General features: G+C 55.5%; 1 protein-coding gene across 2 annotated transcripts in view; it reads right to left on the reverse strand.

The window, feature by feature from the left end:
- SLC8A2 (solute carrier family 8 member A2) overlaps nucleotides 1-19,241 on the reverse strand; it is a 28,893-nt gene extending 9,652 nt beyond the window's left edge. For both annotated transcript variants that reach the window (XM_028530532.2, XM_036012473.1), the window contains exons 1-4: nucleotides 19,123-19,241; nucleotides 13,949-14,639; nucleotides 8,212-8,876; nucleotides 2,041-2,463 (exon numbers count right to left, since the gene is read on the reverse strand). In XM_028530532.2, the coding sequence (XP_028386333.1) occupies nucleotides 2,041-2,463; nucleotides 8,212-8,876; nucleotides 13,949-14,623 (1,763 nt within the window). In that variant the 5' untranslated portion in view covers nucleotides 14,624-14,639; nucleotides 19,123-19,241. The remainder of the gene's footprint in view (nucleotides 1-2,040; nucleotides 2,464-8,211; nucleotides 8,877-13,948; nucleotides 14,640-19,122) is intronic.
- Nucleotides 19,242-19,724: the final 483 nt, after the last annotated feature.

Genomic DNA, 19,724 nt, shown 5'->3' on the forward strand with positions numbered 1-19,724 from the left:
AGGAAAAAAACGCTCCTCACACACCCTGACACACGCAGGCAGCTGCCGACAGGGTGACAAGCTGACAGGCTGATGCACACACACACACACCTCCGACGCTCACGCTCTCGAAGACACGCCATGATCCACTGACACTCGGTGACTGACACGCACGCCAACAGGCACCCTGACAAGTGTGCCCTCGGGGAACCCAGGAGGAGAAACCCAACTGGTAGGGGACAGCAAGACGGACTAGAGCTAGACAAGGGCAGGACTTCCTGGGGTCAAGGGAGGAAGCCTTCTTCCCCAGTCTGCCATGCCATCGCCCTGGTGCCTGCCTCTGTGTTTCCTGCAAACCCCACTCCCCCACCCCTTGTGGCCTCTGATCTCAGACTATTCTCTTTCCCGAGCTGCTTGCTCTTCTCTCGCTGACCCAAAGTCTTCTTTCTCTCTGTTGCTTCTCTTCTCCCCTGGGTCCCACTGAGTTTCTCTCAGTCACACTGTCTTTCTTCATCTCCCCTGGGATCTCTCTCCCTCATCTTCCACCATGTCAGTCTCTCAGTCTCTCTCTCCCCCTCTCCCAACATATCTGTCTCTCAGTTTCTCCCTCCCTCGGTCTCTGTCCCTAAGTTTCTCTCTTTCCGTGTTTCTGATTCTCTCCTGTCTGCCTGACTTTCTCACTCTGGCTCTCCCTCTCTCTATCTCCCCATGTCTCCTCTGTCTCTGGGCATCTGTCTGTCTCTCTCTTCTTGCATTCTCTCCCCTCTACGGACGGTGCTTTCAGCCCCCAACCCAAGTTTTCAATCCAAGCTGGACCTTGAGAACGATGGGAAGGTATGGACAATCCGTTACTGAAATATAACCCAGACCAAACAGCTAGACACTGGGGACAGAGCCCTAGAGATGAACGGAGACCCGGAGGGAAACTGCCGGGAGAGACAGAGAAGCAGAGACGCGCAGGGAGACCTGGAGAGAGGGAGAGCGGTGGGTGAGAAGCTGGGCGGAGGCCCAGGCTCGGAGGCTGGGAGGAGGAGGGGGAAGGTGCGCGGCGGGGACTCTGCTCCGTGGGGGGAGCGTGGGCGGCAGGAGGAGGGAGACAGACGGACGTGCGGGGGCGGCGGAAGGGAGCTGGCAAAGCGGGAAGGCGCCCGCTGCAACCCAGGCGAGCGGGAGGGGGAGGTGAAGCGGCAGGCGCACAGGGGATACGCGGGCATCCATCTGCGGAGGGCGGTGGCCGGGCGTCTGGGTGTGAGAAGATCCCTGGTTCTGTTTCAGGGTGTGCGTCGGTGACTTTGTGTGGTTGTATGCTGCTCGTGCGTGTGTCGGTTGTGTCTGTGTGTCTACAGATGTACGCCTGTGTACCCAGCCCACCTCCCCGGACTCCACACCCACCGCCCCAAACCCCAGCCTCCCGTTTTCCGCAGGCGCCCTCATTCATTCCTGCTCAGTCTTTCCCAAAGCACCGCCCACACTCCCTTTAGGTCTCGGGTTTCCTCAGGTGCTACTTACTACTCACAAGCCCCACCACATCTCCTTGTCCCCGCCCTTTTCCGCTCTCCTGGTTTATTTCCTTGTGTCCCTACCCAGATGTCACCGTGCCTTAGACCTTTTCTCCATTCCACAGAATTTCCTCTTCGGCAGGACCCTCCCCTCATCTACTCAGGCCACAACTCACCTCCACTAGCTACAGATTAAGCCCTCCACACTCCACTGCCCAGGCCTTTATCCTCCTCTCCTCTCCTCTCGTGTCTCCTCATCTGACCCCTGCTCCTCAAGTTCCACCCTCCTCTCCCAAACCAGCAAGTTCTCCCAGGCCCCGCCCATGTTCCATGCCCTCATCTAGGCCACACACCATCACTCCTGTCTCCTCCTTCTTCTCTCCTGGACCGCCCCCACTCTGGGCCCCGCCCACCTGCCTTGACCTATTTCCCACTCAGGAACCACCCATTTGTAGTCCACGCCCACTCCCAACCACGCCCCACCAAGCCACTTCCCAGGTATGGCCCCGCCCCCTCGAATAGGTCCCGCCCCATCTCCGGAGCTGCTGGAGGGGTCTCTCACATGGTTTCATCGTCGCCGAACTCGAGCTCGCCGCACGCGTCCTCATAGTGCACGCCGCCACCGCGCGCTGTGCCGTCCACCGTGCGGTAGGGGAGGCGCACAGTGCCGCGCGCGCCCGAGCTGCGCACGACGCGCACGTCCACGGTGCCCATGCACTCGCTCACGTGCAGCAGGCGGTCCTGGAAGGAGAAGATGCCCGCGTGGTCGTCGTCCAGGATGGTGACAGTGGCCAGCAGAGGCGCCACCAGCCGCCCTTTGGGCCGCCCTCCGCCGTCGGGCTCGAACATGCCCTGCGCATCGCCCACGCGCAGGTTCAGCAGCCTCACGAAGAAGTGCTCGTCCTCCTCAAAGATGTCGTCGTCGATGATACCGATGCGCAGCTCCTTCTGCGTCTCGCCTGGCTTGAACACCAGCGTGCCCTCGCTGCAGTGGAGGAGCCAGAAAGAAAGGAGTGAAGGGCCGGCAGTCCTTCAGGGGAGGGGAGTCAGCGCAGGCTTCCCGGAGGAGGGGGTGGTGCCACGGGACAACTCACAGGCATGAGAGTGGATGGACAGGCATTAAACAAATTATACCTAGGTGGAATCAGGATGGGCTTCTGGAGGGAAGGGGATCAAGACAGAGTTGGTCCCTACCACAGGGGAAGCATGAGGGTTAGGAGGGCCAGCATTATGTAGATAATGATGAAGGTGACATCAGGGCAGGCTTCTTGGGGGAGGCGCTAGTGGGCAGGAGCCCTCCAGGCAGAGGGAACGGCACATGCAAAGTCCCAAGGTGGAGTGGGAATCTGGAGGGTTCCACAGACACAAGTGTCAAACCTTACATTCCATGGGGGATCCCGTTAAATTGCAGATTCTGGTTCGGTAGAGGCAGGTTTCAAAACTCTGCATTTCTAACTAGCTCCCAAGGGATGCAGGTGGTCCTGGTAAATGGACCACACTTGGAGAAGTGATATAGGGCCCAGAATTGACCTTGTCACGCTTCTGACAAACGCTTCTCTGTTCCCAGGTGCCCCCAAGAGAAAGGCCACGCCCCTTGACTGGGCCCCGTTCATTCACCCAACAGACACTCCCTAAGCACCCGCCCTGTGCCCTGTGCCCAGCACGGCAGGGGACACAGCAGTGCACAGCCTCTGTCTTCATGGGGCTCGCAGTTTCGTCGCAGAGCCATAGCACAGTGACAATGACACATTTAGAGATTTAATTATAATTGATTCATTCTCAACAAATGTTTCCTGTACACCTGCTGTGCGCCAGGCCCTGTTCTAAGTGCTGGGGAAACAGCAGTGAAACCAGAGCATAGCAGGGTTCTCGCTCAGCTGTTCTAGTGCAGGAGATCAATAGTGGACATGTCGTCAGGTGGCGAGGTGCTAGGGAGAGAAGTAGAGGGAGAGGGGGGAGAGTGAGGAAGGGATGATGCGTTAAGGGGGGTCAGAGGAAGCTTTGCTGAGGAGGTGGCATTTGAGCAGTGACCTAAGGGTGGGAGCCAAGTGGGGGGTATCTGGGGAAGGATATTGGTGTTAAAGGGAACAGCCAGTGTAAATGTCCTGAGGCAGGAGTGGGCCTGGAGCATTTGAGGGGCAGCGGAGAGGCCTGTGTGGCTGCAGTGGAGGGTGACAGGTGATGCCTTGGAGGGGGGGATGGGATCAGGTGTCATAGGCCTTGGTGGGCCACGCTGAGGCCTGTGGTGATTACTCCAAGCGAATTGGAAGCCTGGGAGGCCTGGGAGCAGAGGAGGGGCGTGAGCTGGCTTAGGTTTGCAGAGCGTCTGCTGTGTAAGTCTCTGAGGCACATATGAGATGCTGTATAATGGGGCAGCGGAAGGAAAGAGGCAGTGACGTTATGTGAGTCAGGGTGAAACTTTGAGGGGACAGGGAGTAAAGGGGCTCCCCCTGGCAGGGCCGCAGACACCATGGTGACTCTGGGTTGTTGGTGCACCTGGAAGATCTTTAACCATCCCTCCCAGTCCCTCCCACCGTGCACTTCAGGGGCTTGGCTCTGGTTCTGGAATGCGCTATATGAACTACAGGTGTTCATTATCTTTACTTTTGTCACTTTCATAAGAAAGGGCCCTGAGCTCCAGTTGCTGGAGGGAAGCCCAGCCCTGTGGGAGGGGCAGAGGGGCCCCTAGGTTCTGGCGAAGGGGCGGAGCCTGATGATAAGACCTGGAATGGAGGGAATAAGGGGAGCCTTGTTGGGGAAGCCGGTTGTCCCCCTGGGGGGCACCGACCACGGTGGCTAAGGTGCCCAGCCGTGCGAGCCTACCTGCTCCCAGCTGGGCTGGGCCCCATGCCAGCTGTACAATCTCAGGCAGTTAGGGCTCTGCAGCCCTCTGAGCCTCAGTGTTCCTCATCCGTAAAATGGAGCTAATAATAGTGTCTGCCTGATGGAGTTACAGGATTGCATTAATACAGGAAAAGCACTCAACAAAAGCTGGCTAGTAATATTTGCATGTTCAGATTAGAATCTTAGAATCCTGAAGTTATGGGATGTTAGAAATGTAAACTTGTTAACAAACAAGTGTTGCCGAGGATGCTGAGAAAAGGGAACTCTCATGCACTGTTGGTGGGAACAAAAATCAGTGAAGCCACTGTGGAAAACAGTATGAGATTCCTCCAAAATAAAAAAAAAAAAAAAGAACTACCTTATGACCCACCAGGTCCACTTCTGAGTATTTATCTGAAGAAATCCAAAACACTAATTTGAAAAGATAGCCCTGGCTGGTGTAGCTCAGTGGATTGACCGCAGGCTGCGAACCAAAATGTCTCAGGTTCGATTCCCAGTCAGGGTACATGCCTGAGTTGCAGGCCATGACCCCCAGCAACTGCACACTGATGCCTCTCTCCTTCTCTCTCTCTCTCTCTCTCTCTCTCTCCCTCTCCCTCCTTTCCCTCTCTAAAAAATAAGTAAATAAAATCTTTTTTAAAAAGAAAAGATATATGGATCTCTATATTCATTGCAGCATTATTTATTTTTAGACAGAGGGGAAGGGAGGGAGAGAGGGTGAGAAACATCAGTGTGTGGTTGCTTCTCACATGCCCCCTACTGGGGACCTGGCCTGCAACCCAGGCATGGGCCGTAGACTCGAACCAGCAACCGTTTGGTTTGTAGGCTGGTGCTCAATCCACTGAGCCGCACCAGCCAGGGCACACTGGGGCATTATTTACAATAGCTAAGATATGGGAGCAACCAAAGTGCCCATCAGTAGGAGAAAGATGTGGTACATATATATATATGGAACATTATTCATCCATAAAAAAGAATGGAATTTTACAATTTGCAACAATGTGGATGGAGCTAGAGGGTATTATGCTGAGTGAAATAAGTCAGACAAAGAAAGACAAATACCATATGACTTCACTTATATGTGTAATGTAAAATACAAGATAAATGAACAAAGGAAACAGAAACAGACTCATAGACGCAGAGAACAAACTGGTGGCTGCCAGAGGGAAGGGGGATGTGGTATCTGGATGAAAAGGGTGAAGGGCAGCCCTGGCTGGTGCGGCTCAGTGGACTGAGCACCGGCCTGTGAACCAAAACATTACCAGTTCGATTCCCAGTCAGGGCACATTCCCGGGTTGTGGGCCAGGTCCCTGGTTGGGGGTGTGTGAGAGACAATGTTTCTCTTGAACATTGATGTTTCTCTCTCTCTCTGCCTCCCCCATTTTCCCTCTCTCTAAAGAATAAATAAATAAAATTTAAATAACAAGAGGAAGAAAAGGGTGAAGGGAGTAAGAAGTACAAACTGGCAGTTACAAAATATCACGGGGATGTAAGCACAGCACAGGGAACGTGGTCGGTAATACTGTAATAACCATGAACGGTGCCGGGTGGGCACTGGACTGGTCGGGGGGATCGCTTTGTAAATTTAATAAATGCCTAAGCACTGTGTTGTACGTCTGCAACTAATATAATACTGAATATCAACTGAAATTGAAAATACTTGAACAAGAAATGTAAACATAAGGGTTGGTAGCAGGTGGTGATTTTGGCGCCATCTTTACCAGTTAAACTGGACGTCGCGTCACCAGGAAGGGGACGAGTGGGTGTCATGTGCCTCCTGGCGCCGAGGAGGATACAGAATCACGTCTGTGGATTCCTGCCCGAAGCACGTCACCTGACTGACCACAAGGAAACAGCAGACGAACCCAAACCGAGGACTCTTCCAGGAACCAGCCTATCATCTCCAAAGGTGTCGGGGCCACAGAAGCCACAGAGAGGTGGAGGGGGCTGACCCAGCATGAAGGAGACCGAGAGACAGGACAGTCAGACACAATGCGTGCTTCTGGGATGGGTGGGGAGAGCGGGAGGGAGTGAAGACACGGCTGCAGAGGATGCTGCAGGGACCACCGGGGAGCTGTGAACACGGAGCATACAGTGTAACAATATCGATTCAGTATTGAATGTCCTGAGTGTGATCATAGTTTCTGATTATGTAGGAGAATGTCATGACTCTCAGCAGATGCATGCAGGGTCATGCTGTCTTCGATTCAGAGTGCCACGATTATTACATTATGTATTAAAGTGAGAGCCCTGGCTGGTGTGGATGAGTGGATTGAGCCCCAGCCTGCAAGTAGCCAATTTGATTCCCAGTCAGGGCACATGCCTTGGTTGTGGGCCGGGTCCCCAGTAAGGGGCGCTTGAGAGGCCACCACACATTGATGCTTCTCACCCTCTTTCCTTCTCTTACCCCTCTCTCTAAAAATAAATAAATAAAATCTTTTTTTTAGAAAAGAGAGAGAGTGAAGGCAATTGGGACAAAAACAGGAACAGTTCGTGAATCTGGGGGAGGGGCTGGCTGCCGTGTGACGGCAGCACCAAAGACCCGTGAACAGTTCAGGGGCAGGGTGAGAAGGAGGTGTGGCATGTGACTTAGCAGACAGCTCCCGCAGACAGCTCAGCCACCAGCAGCCTCTCTCCCGTCCTCTGCTTTACTCTTCTTCGCAGCTCTTACCACTTCTTGACACGTTTACGTATTCAGTGTATACTTCCTAATGACCTGTCTTCCCTGTGAGGACGCTGACTCCATCTGGGCGGGGACTTTGTGCATTTCATTCACAGCTGGTCTCCACGGCCCAGACCCATTGCTGACACACAGTAGACACACGGCAGGTGTTACTATGATAGGGAACTATGGGAGATGTGCACGTCAGTTAACTGACTATATTGTAAAGCTCCAGTTCTTGGAAGAGTGTGGTATGGAGAGAATTACAAACAGATAATGGGACAAGGACTTTGTCTTGTGGAGCCTTTTATGTTGAGCCACTGAAAAAGCGGCTGGCACCACAGGGCAGGTGCTCAGTAGAAACTGCTGAACGAGGGAGGATCACAAGTCTGCCCAAAGGGGCACGAGGAGAGGGCCGTGAGACCCAGTAGGGTGCTTTATGGTGGAGCGGAACACCTGGGGACAATTTAGGCACTGTTGCCCTCCTCTTATCCTACTTTAAGATTTTATTTATTATTTTTACAGAGAGAGAGGGAGAGAAACATCAATGTGTGGTTGCCTCTTGCACCCCCCCGCCCCCAACTGGGGACCTAGCCCACAAGCCAGGCATGTGTCCTGACTGGGAATCGAACCAGTGACCTTTGGATTTGCGAACCAGCACTCAACCCACTGAGCCACACCAGCCAGGGCCTCTTATCCTACTTAATTTTCCCACATAGCACTGATGTTTTTACATGTTTAATAGTTTATAGCCTTATTGCAACTGGAGGGTGGGAGCCGTAGATATCTTGTGGACCACGATATGCCCGTGGCACACCATAGGTGCTCAATAAACATTTTTACTTGAGTAACCGGGTGTGTGGGGGTGGGGTAATTGCTCTACCAAGTAACGACCTGTGTAGCGGAACTACAACACTAACAGTGCGGTGCCAAGCACAAGAACCCACAGGTTATAATGAACAGAGAAGGGGCAGCCCAGGGATCCTGGGCACTCGTGTTCTCTTGTCCAGCAGCGCCAGCCAGATGCCCGGAACAGTATCTGGTGCAAAGCAGGCGCTCAAGGGTGCATGAATGAATTGAATGAATCCTGCGGGCCCGCCCACAGCAGAGGAAAGGTGGGGCCCAGAGGTAGCCAGCAGACCCGTGAGCCCAGAAGCTGCCGGATGGCGGGGCCTACGACCTGCGACCTGCGAACAGCGACCTCTGCCTCCCACCACCGGCACCCACCTGTACTCGTAGTCGGAGCCAGCCTTGGCGGAGCCGTCCTCCGTGCGGTAGTCCACGTAGAAGGTGCTGTTGCCCTCGCCGCCTTGGCAGGTGACTGACAGCAGCACGGAGCCGCAGTTCTCCAGGCAGTGGTAGAGGCTGGGCTCGAAGAAGATGTGGCTGGCACCGTCGTCCTCGTCCTCGCAGGGGCCCTCGGCCGGGGAGGCGCGGCGCGAGGCGTCTGCCGCATGTCGCCGCAGCACATTGCCCGCGCCGGTCATCATCCGCGTGGCCTGGATGCGGTAGAAGGCGCGGCTCTTCTGCTGGTGCAGCAGTGCGTAGTAGTTGGCAATGCCCACCAGCTGCTCCAGGTCCTTGTCCGGGTGCTTCTGCTTGAGGTCCTTGAGGATCTGGATGACCTCGCGGCGGCTGGCGTCCAGCTCGCGGGCATCGACGGGGCCCGGGCCCAGGCCGCCCACCTCGCCTGGCACCTCGGCGCCCACGAACGTGCCGTCCAGCTCGATGCTCTTGGGGGGGTCGCCCTCGGCGCCGATGATGATGCCACTGCGCGGGTCGGTGCGGTAGCGCTTGTACACGTACTTGTAGAAGAGCAGCCGCTTGTCGGCCATCCAGGCGAACACCACGCACACCGGGAAAAACACCAGGGTCAGCAGCGCCTCCCACACCTGCGGGCAGCTGCGGGTCAGGACCGACTGCCACGCCGCCAGGGGGCGCGCTCGCAGCCGCCTGCCTGCCGGCTCTCAGCATCAGTCTCCTCAGCCTGGGCGCCTAACCTCAGCAGGTGCTCCCGCGTCCCTGATCCGCATTTCTCCACGTCTCTCCCCTTCTCGGAGTTCCGTCTCTGACCCTCTCTCCCCCCGCCCCCAGCCCTGCTCTTTTTGTCTCCCTTGTCTCTGTCTCCCCGCATCTCTCTCTCTCTGTCTAGGTCTTTGTCTCTCTCCCTGCCTCTGTCTCATCCTGTGTCGATTTTTTATCTTCCCTCCTACTTGGTCTCTTTTCCTTTCTTGGTACCTCTTGTGGCACCTCCATGTCTATATATATGGAGAGATACATATATAAATATATATTTGAAGATTTTATTTATTCATATTTTTAGAGCGAAGGGAAAGGAGGGAGAGAGGGTGACAAACATCAATGTGTGGTTGCCTCTCGCGCGCCCCTACCGGGAACCTGGCCTGCAACCCAGGCCTGTGCCCTGACTTGCAGTTGAACAGGTTACTCTTGACTTCGCAGGCCAGCGCGCATCCACTGAGCCACACTAGCCAGGGCAACGTCCTTTTATATATTTTGTATCAAATATCTCTTTCCCTTGTGAGATTCTTCAGAGTCTCTTTCTCGGTCTCTGCCTGTCTCTCTCCCTGCCTCTTTCCTGGCCTCCTCATTCATCCACTTTTTCCCACGCTGGGAACAGTGCCCAGCTGCCCAAGTGCCAGGAACCCAGATATTCTCAGCCACCACCAAGGGAGTACCCTCCCCGCCCTGCCTCCTCCCCGAGTCCCCAGTCCCAGCCCCTGCTGTGGGGGCAGAGCTTGTGACTTCTTGCCTCCCTCTCCCTCCACCTTTTCTCTCCCTGCTCCATTCCCCACCCACCCACCCCAGGATGCCTCCACTTCTCCAGACCCCAGCTGTGGTCCAGGGTCTGCACTGCCCACCTCCTCCCCAAGCTCCCTGGATTCCCTGCCATCACCAGGGAGTGCAGCCCTGGCCGGGCTCTCCTGCCTTAGAATTTGGCCCCTGGGGACAGGACTCTGGTTCTAAAAGAGGCACAGCTTGGCTCCTCTCACAGCTTCCAGAAATGAGTTTCCATGTTTACACCCTGCCTCCCCAGAGGGCCAGCCTGCGCTCAGTCCAGACCCTGGGATGTCTGGCCCAGCCTCTCGTCTGGGAAACGGGGACATCCCCAAGACTGAGCGGGTCACGCACCCCTAGCATGCGGCATTGTCGGTTCCTGACACCGGGAAAGCACTCAGAAAGTGAAATTCCCATTCCTATCATCATCATCATCATCACCATCACTAGTGCTGTTATCATGGGCTCACTGAAGTCCATGATATGTCTTTCTCGTTAAAGATAAGGAAGAAAAGATGATATAGTGTTTACTATTATGAGGTCCCAGAGGTATCTTAAACATGAGTGTGGTAGGGAAAATATCTTTTCAGATCCAGTCGCCAAAGGCCCTTGTCACTGTGTTTATTGATGGCTCAGGGAAAAGGCAGGATTTGGACATAGCAAACCTGCACCAAAGCCACCGGGCAGGTTTGGGAAAAGCAGCCGAATTTCCTGCACAAGCTGTGAACGGAAGCCTCGCCTTGTAGCCACTGTGTATATTGCGGGGGATTCTCCCTTAATGAGAAGAAAATCCCAACCCCCTAAGATTGGCTTTCCTCCCTGCAGGTAAATAAAAGGAGATTCTAGCCCTGGTTGGGGGTTGGGGGGAGCCAGTGGAGGGGTCAATGGCTAGAGCAGCATCCCATACACCTGAAGGCTGTGGGTTCGGTTCCCGATCAGGGTATAGGGTGTGTACAGGAGGCAACGGACCAACGTTTCTCTCTCACACCCATATTTCTCCCTCTCTCAAATCAATAAACATCCTCAGGTGAGGATTTTAAAAATAAATAGTAAAAGGAGATTCTAGCAAATTCCCATCTTCCTTTTAGAGCACCCACTGCAAAAGGGCATGGGGACTTGCCCTCCTTGGGAGAGGGGTGAGACAGACACCTCAGGTCTCAGTGGACAGGAGCACCCCCAAAAGGAGGCATCAAAAATCTAGGGGTGCATATGGGTTGCCACTGTAATTGGGGGTGGGGATATGATCCCAGTCTGGTGACACCCGGCGACTCATGGGACAGCCGCCCGTAATACAGAATTGTCCCATGTCCTGCCTGACTTTGAAACCTCCCATTGAAAACCCTGCCTATAATAATTGGAGTCTAGCCCTGGCCAGTGTGGCTCAGCTGGTCGGGCAAACAAAAGGTCGCCAGTTCGATTCCCAGTCAGGGCATATGTCTGGGTTGCAGGTTCTGTACCTAGTCGGGACACGTACAGCAGGCAGCCAATCAATGTTTCTCTCTCACATCGACATCTCTCTCTCTATTTCTCTTTCTCTTTCCCTCTCTCTAAAATAAAAAGTAATTTTAAAAAATAATATTTGGAGCCTAGAACTCAACTCTCTCTTATGTATATATGAGGCATTTTTCTGTATGGTTTAACACATGTTGAATACACTAATTTTTAACCTTGTAGCTACCTGCTCTTCCTCCTGAATCCTTGCGTGGAATGATCTCTGATCTTTCTCTTTCTTTTAATCCCAAACTGGTTCTTTATAAGTAGGTGCCAGCATCTGGCTCCCTCATCATGACTTATTTTTTAAAATATTTTATTTCTTTATTTTCATAGAGAGGAGAAGGGAGGGAGAAAGGGAAGAAGAGAAACATCAGTGTGTGGTTGCCTGTCACAGGCCCCAAACTGGGGACCTGGCCCGCAACCTAGGGAATCGAACCGGTGACCTTTTGGTTAGTAGGCCTGTGCTTAATCCACTGAGCCACACCAGCCAGAGCTGAGCTGTCTTTCTCATGGATGAACTAGACCTTGCCTATGTGGGTGGCTTTCCAAAGTCAGTATAATGCCTGAACTTTGACATAAAGGAAAACCATCTCTCACAGAACAGTGTGCATTCCCACATGCAAATGCTCTGGCTGGACTACATTAAAGGTTGTGATGAGGCCCTGGCTGACTGTTCGAAGCCCTTCCACATGCAGCAATCGCTGGTCCTCATGTCATCCTCTTGGGTTAGTGCTGTGACGACCCCCAGCTGGTGGGGGAAACTAAGGCACAGAGCAGGTAAGGAACTCGACCAAGGCCACACAGCTCAAAAGCAGCAGAGCTGGGATTTGAACCCAGGCCCCTGGCTCCAGGGTCCAGGCACCAAACTGAGGCTAGAAGCCCTCTCTCTTATTATCTAAGAATCTTGTATCAGCAGATTAAAGGGGACATAACAAACTATCTGTTATAAAAAAAAAAGGAGCCTTGGGTATGAGGGGTTAAGAAGCAGGGGTCTAGTTCAAGCCCCTTCCACAGTTGGAATGTGAAGACTGAGGCCCAGAGAGGGTACGGATTTTGCCTGAGGCCACACAGCCCTCCTGGAGAAAATCCAGATCCAGACCAGTCTCATCACTGTCACAGCTCACTGCATCTACGAGACACTGTGACATCTTTCTCTCAGGCCAGCTCCTTCAGTCACTTCACAGAAATGTCCCTTCAGTCTGGTCCCTGTTACTCTAAGACGGGTCCTCTGAGGCTACTTCACCCAGACCATGGAGTCTCACACCCTCGGTGCCCTACATCAGAGCCAGCTCCTTCTCTGGGGGGGATCTCTCTTCCACCCCCACACCGACCCCGCCTTTCATCCACGGTGCCTGAGACTTGTTTCACAGTTTCGGTGTAAATCCTCATCAAAGACTATTTTGAAAACCTAAGTCAGGAGACCGTCCTTCTTAACAGCGCCCGAGAACTGTGATGCATCGCTCTGTACTTGTCCCTATGGCCACTAGGAAGCTCAGTGCCGAAGTTCTGGGCAATCACAGCAACTGCCTCTCCTCTTCCCTCATCCCCATCTTCCGGTGCCACCTGCCCCTTCCCTCTCTGTGCCCTCGCCTGCTAAGAATTTTCATGCCTCTACCTTCAAATCCTTCCTGGAAAGAAACACGGAACTGGCAAAACCTGACTGATACGCAGGCATAGATTCCACACGTGTGAAGGAATCCTGGGTAGCCTCAAATAAATTATGCATGTGTACGAATGAATTAGGCAGGCCCATAAATAAATTATGCAAATGTAGGCCGCCATGTCTCCGGATTGTGGAAAATAGATTAGGCAAATGTTTTAAAGAAAGGCTCCACAGGGTGCGGGTTAAGACACTGGACAAGTGCGAGGCAAATGGGCATGTGTGTGTGGGTATAATTATGCAGCTGGGCCTCAGTTCTGTCTCGCTCTTGGAGTAAATTATGCAAAGTGGCCTTTGCTGTGGCCTGAGCTTATACCTACGCTGAAGGGAGTGTGAATTACAGGGAAGCCACATAAATTATCCTAACGACAGCACTCGATGATGAATAATGAATGAAGGGTGCAGACCACGGCCGCACAGCTGGTAAATGCAGAGTTTGGTGACGCAGACGTGGGAGCGTCTCTGAGCACGTCCATGGGTAAATTATGCAAATGGCACCAAGTTACCCAAATCAATTAGCACTGTCGGAAAACACAAGGCTGGGTCAGGCAACCGCAGCATGAATTGTGCAAACGGGGGGTGCCTTATTGCAAAAGTAGCAATAAATAATGAACACAGCTGGGGGAGCAGGGAAGCATGAATGTACCTAGCAAAGACCTGGCTACACTGTGAACCGCTGTCTGCCTCCCACACATCGTAAGGACTCGGGCAGCACATGGGGTACCCGTGCCAGAGTGAAAAGGATGGGTACATTGCAAAAGGCACCCCACTCTGGGCAGATGAGCTCTTTCCAGGGTGTGCACACCCATCTAGACAAGGCTTGGGGCCACCCACTGGGCTCCAGCCCCAAGCTCTCTGGCAGCGTGTGACCCGAACGGTGTAGCTGGCGGCCCTCTGGGAGGTGAGCATGCATTTCTGCAGATGCAGAAATCAACTCTCTGAGCCCGGGGAACCACCACTCTGGGTTTGTCAGACACACGGGTGCCAAGGAGGTGTCCTCGGGTCCTTGCTCACCTGGACCACCCCCGGGGAAAAGACGGCAAGGATGAGATAAAGCCAGACATAGGCGAAGATACTCCAAGAGGCCGTGACGAAGAAGACCCTCAGGTGCTTGATCTTGCGGCTCTCGCCAGCTGGGATGACGTAGATGCACACGGCGATGACCACGAACATGTTGAAGGCAGCGCTGCCCACGATGGTGCCGGGGCCCAGCTCGCCAGCCTGGAAGTTGTGGCCGCAGACCTCGATGACGGACAGCAAGATCTCGGGCGCCGAGGAGCCCAGGGCCATGAGCGTGAGGTTGGATACCGTCTCGTTCCAGATGCGGACGGTGCCCACACTGGTCTCGCCGTTGGCCTTGGTGATGGTGATCTCCTTCTCCTTGGATGTGATGACCTCGATGGATGCCATGAAGCGGTCGGCGATGATGGACACGCCCAGGAACATGTAGACCATGGCCACAAAGTAGACCACAGCCCGTGCTGCCTTGTCGCCCAGCGACGGGTCGTCGGGCTCCCAGACGGGCAGCAGGACCCCCGGCTGGCAGCGGTTGGAGCCCTGGCAGACCTCCGTGCTGGTGTCGCTGTCATTGGTGGTGGGAGGCGGCAGAGAGGGGGTTGGGGTGGCTGCCCCCGAGCACGGGGGAGCCCCCAGGAGGAGTGTGAATCCCACCAAGGCCAGGGGAGCCATGGAGGGTGGTGGGGTCCTGCGGGGGGAGAGGAGGAGGAAGGCTGGGTGAGGGGAGCACATGTCTGCCTGACACACAGGAGTCGAGGCTCTCTGGGGGTGGGGATGGAGGTGGCAGCTGTGAGGATGGGGACCGAGGGAGACACAGAGACACAGAGACCAAGGGAGAAAGACACAAAAAGATAAAGACAGACATGCAGCAGATGGGAGCGTCACTCGGTCCAACCACTTTGGGAAACTGTAGCTGAACACTGCACAAACTCTGACTCAGCAATTCCGCTCCCAGGCGTGGACCCAAAAGAAACAGGTCACATGTCCACCAAAAGACACATGCAAGGGCATTCACGGCAGCTTTATGGATAATAGTTGCTATCTTGAAATAACACAGATACTTTTCAGCAGTAAAAGGGAGAAATGTGGCAAGGGGTGGGGCATACTGTGGAGTACTATACAGCACTGAAAAGGGAGTGGGCTTCAGATATACCCAGCGACACAGATGAATCTCATAGACATGCAATGCATGCACGAAGCAAAGTACAGAAAACACAGGCTGAGCCCTGGCTGGTGTGGCTCAGTGGACTGAGCACCAGCCTGCGAACCACAGGGTTGCTGGTTCGATTGCTAGTCAGGACACATGCCTGGGTTGCGGGCCAGGTCCCCAGTAGGGGGCAGGCACATGTTGATGTTTCTCTCCCTCTCTTTCTCCCTCTCTCCCCCTCTCTCTCAAAATAAATAAAGAAAATCTTGTTAAAAACAAACAAACAAACACAGGCTGAATGATTTAGTGGGTGAGGGAAGCAGCTGAAAGTGATCCATTAGGGTGATTCTAAGATTTCCGACTTGGCCTTTCCTGCTCAGAATCTGGGCAGTGGTGGCAGCTGAGTGTCTGTGTGTCTGTCTCAGGTGGGGTTGGGGAGGGGCTTCTGGAGGACCTGTCCCACATCCCTCCCTTTCATGGGGGTCTCTCCAGTACCCCCAATCTCGGTGATCTACATGACATATGAATCCTGTTTTGGGGTTTTTGTCCCGTTTGTGGGTATGGGGGTCTCTACTGTTTTAATATTCTCTTCTTGCCTCTGGTCCTGGGTTTGAGTGGCCATTTCTGTGTTTTGTCCAGGTCTCCTTTAAAAATGCAAATCAGTTTGCATCTCACCTCTGCTCAGAAGCCTCCCAGCTCCCTTCTTGCTCAGAGTACCACGGCCCTCCGTCTGGCTCACCGGACCTCACGCGATCTGGCTGCCACTCCGTCTTCGGCCCCATCTCTCTCCTTCTCGCTCAGTCGGCCCCAGCCTCACTAGCGCCTCCCTGGTCCCCCAACGTGGGCAAGGTCTTGCCTCAGGGACTTTGCACCTGCTGGTCGTCTTTCCCCAGACTCTCTTCTCCACATGTCCACTCCCTCTGTCCCTCAGGGTCTCCACTCACATGCTGCCTACCCTGACCTTTCTATTCAAAATGACACCAGCCCCCCCGGGAGAAGTCCACAGCCATTTCACAGATGAGAAGACCAAGGCTCAGCCAGGTCAAACCACTGGCCTGGAGTCTCACAGCAGCAACTCTATGGCTCCCAATTTCTCTCTCCAGGAGTGGCCCAGACTTCCAGCTCCTCTGCCCCGCTGCATCGCCATGGCAACCCAGTAGACTATAAAAAAAGGAACTGAGAGAGGAAGGGAGGGGTCCTCCGAGCCTCCACCAAACCCGACCCCTCTCTCCACCACCAGCTTCATTTCTTGCAGCACCTTAATATTTCTGTCTGAAAAAAGTTCTTCCCAGAGTCTAACCCACAGCCTGCTCCCTATGCACACCCACCTCCTCACGCACTCCCGGGCTGGGAGCTGGCTGGCTGCTCCAGGAGAGAGGGAGCAGCGTGTTGGCAGAACCTCCCAGGGAAGGATAGTGTATGTGTGTGTGTGTGTGTGTGTGTGTGTGTGTGTGTAGGCGGGAGGGGGGGTGATTCTTAAAGGGCCACCGCACAATTAGCCCCGTCGGCAGGTCCCCTAATGATATGTCTAATTAGCAGCCCCCTAATTAGCAACAAGTTAGGCATAATTACAAACCCACCAGGATCCAAAGCAAAGACTCACGCTCTTCTCCCTCCTCCCCAGCCTTCAGGAGGAACTAGGGCCACCTGGGAGTCGAGAATCCATCTAAAGCATCTTAATCCTCTCTCTCGTGGTAGGACCGTGGCCTGGGAAGTCCTCCCTTTAGTCTAACCACCTGTCCCTCCTTCCGTCGCCCTCCAGGGAGGCCAGGGTCCCAGAGAGCTGCCATGCCTGCTCTCCCTGCCCAGGGGCTGGACAAAACAGCAGTTTCAATCCCTTTTCCTTAAAAACCTGGCTTCCTCTCACGGAGGCCTTAGGAGAAAAGAGAAAGCACAAGATAAATATTTGTGAGATGAACAGCATGAGGTCTGAGCCCTGTCGCTGGGGACAGCCTGGGCGGGGGAGCGGGGGGGGGGGGGGGGGGGGGGGAGGGGGGGCTCCCGTAGGCTCCTGCCTCTGCCGCTCCCTGTCCGTCAGCAGCCCGGAAACCTAATCCGGGTCTGGAATCCAGGGGCAGAGGGATCAGGTTGAGGCCAGGGTGGGAGGCAGGCGGGCAGATGGCTGGCACCGTCCCCCAGGGCTCTCTCTCTCTGCACTCCTGTGGGCCGGCGGCCAGCTGGGTCATCCCTAGAGCAAGCTCCAGCAGGGGTCCAGCTCGGCATGAGGGAAGGGTGGGCCTGACTGTGCTGGCGGAGGGGGCCGGGGTGCCCGCTGCCCCTGGGATGAATGAGGAAGGTGGGGAGAGATTTGCGAGGTGGGGACCTGGGCTTCTGAAAATGCACACTGACTGATTCAGGGTGAGCCATGCACCCTCGCAGCTGGCGATCTCTCTCTCACACACACACACACACACACACACACACAGTGCTCGGTGCTGATACAGTGATAGGTAAACCCAAGTCCAAGAGGGGAAGAGCTTGGCCGAGCCACACGGCTCCAAGTGAGGGGCCGAGCGGAGACGGCAACTCAGCGCGTGGGACTCCCGAGCTGGGGCCCTCTCTCACCGGTCGGGAGCCCCCCGTGGGCACCTGGGGACTCACCCCGCCTCGGTGTGGGCTGTGCACTCAGGCGCGCACCTCTCCCCTTGTCGCCCACCGGCGCCCGCCTCCTCTGGGGCCCCCTTCCCTCCAGGAAAGAAGAAAGGTATTGGCCAGGGACCTCTAAACTCAGAAGGGCCCTCTCGGCGCCGCCAGTGGGTGGTGGAGCAGCTTTTGAGGTCCATCCCCACAGGGAGACAGGTCTGAATGGGGTGAGTGGGATGGAGGCGAGACTGCAGGAGGGACTGGCCTGAGACCCAGTGCTGTGCCTGGAGCAGGAAAGCTGCTCAGAAACTGTGAAGAGGCTGAATGAGTCGTGAATGGACAAACAGCAAGAGATGTGGAAGTTAGACCGCAGGCAGGACTGGTCTGTTCCGTGTGAGGAGAAATGGCGAGGTCAGAGGGAAGAAAGGGCTGGCTTAACCTGCGCTACAAAGGGTCCGGGTTAGACCGCAAGGACTGGCCTCAGAAAGCCAGAAACAAGCGGGGAGTACCAGCGCTCAGTCTTCCAGGAGGGATGGGTGGGTGGGGGGCAGGGGGCACCCGCTGGATGGGTGGGAGGGAGTTTGTCTGCAGAAGGGACAGGAGTTCGGGGACTCCTCACCTTCTGGGGGAGCCCACCCTGCAGAGCGGATCTTATTCCTCCAACCCCACCACCCCCCCCCGCCCCGCCAAGGGTGGAGGCAGAGGTGTGCGGGAGAGTTAACGGGCTCCCAGGGAGAAGAAGAGAAGAGGAGGAAGAGAGAGAGGCAGGGGCCAGACACCAAGAGACAGAGGGACAGGGGAAGGGGCAGGGAAGACGGAGGAAGACACACACCCTGACTCGGGGACAGACAGACAGACGGAGCCACAGGAAAGCTGAGACAGGGGAAGCACGCAGAGATGGCGAGAGAGGAAGGAAGAGAGGAACAAGGACTTATATAGAGACAGAGCTGGAAAGGCACAGAAGGGACCCAGGCACAGGGGGACGCGGGCAGAACTGGAGCGGAGAGAAGCAGAGGGAGAGGGAGAGGAGCGGAACTCGGAGAGACAGGCGCACTCCGCAGGACAGAGACCCCTGAGAGACGTACCACAGACGCGGAGACCCAGACACAGGAAGTGGGGGGCGGAGGCAGCGCGCTCCAGAGGCGGGGGAAGGGGGGCTTCCCCAGACCTTCCCCAGACGGCGTGGGATGGTCTCGCCCCCTCGGTGCCCAGGCGTGGCGCCCCCCACCCAGCCTGCCACGCTCCCTGGAACGCAGGAGGGGCCGAGACATTGGTTGCTGGTGGCGCCCCCACCCCACCGAAGGGCCCTGGTATCCCCCACCTACCATAGCCCCCTACCCGCCATAAATGAGTTCAGGGAGAAGCGGCCCCTGGCTGCACAAACGCCCTCCTCCACCAGCCTGGGGAGACACATGCTCCCACCCATCTGGGGGTCTCTTACCTGCAGCTACAGCTTGGGAAAGGTCCCCCCAGCACTGGGACGGCAGTGGTGGGTGACTGCCCGACAGAGAGAGAGAGAGAAAGAGAGAGAGAAAGAGAGGGAGAGAGGGAGAGGGAGAGAGAGAGAGAGAGGAGCTGGAGACTGAGAGGGAGAGCCGGGGAGAGGGGAGGGAAGGGGATCGAGGGAGGAGAGGAGGAAGGGGGAGGGACACGGGGGAGGGGGAGCTGGCAGCGAGGGAGGAGGAACGGTGGCGAGAGGGAGGAGGAAGAGGCGGGGAGAGGGAGGCTGCCGTAGGCGGGGGGAGGCTTGGGGAGGGGCCTGGAGGGGCCTCGATGGGAGGAGGCGGCCTAAGCCTCCCACCTACCCACCCACCGGCTTCAGCACCACCGGCAGGGACAGCGGCGGAGGGCGCTCTGTGTCTGCTGGCGCGGGGAGGATGTGGGGGGTCATTCGGAGGCATCCCCCGCCCCCATCCCCAACACACATACAGTCTCTGATCCATATAAGGGTCAAAGACGCAAGAAAAGCTACAAATAGTTACAGGCGCTCAGAACTGGGCGGAGGACAGGAATGTTTAGCCAGTCAGATCCAAATTCACAAGC

This window comes from Phyllostomus discolor, chromosome 12, assembly GCF_004126475.2.
Source record: "Phyllostomus discolor isolate MPI-MPIP mPhyDis1 chromosome 12, mPhyDis1.pri.v3, whole genome shotgun sequence".
Taxonomy (NCBI): domain Eukaryota; kingdom Metazoa; phylum Chordata; class Mammalia; order Chiroptera; family Phyllostomidae; genus Phyllostomus; species Phyllostomus discolor.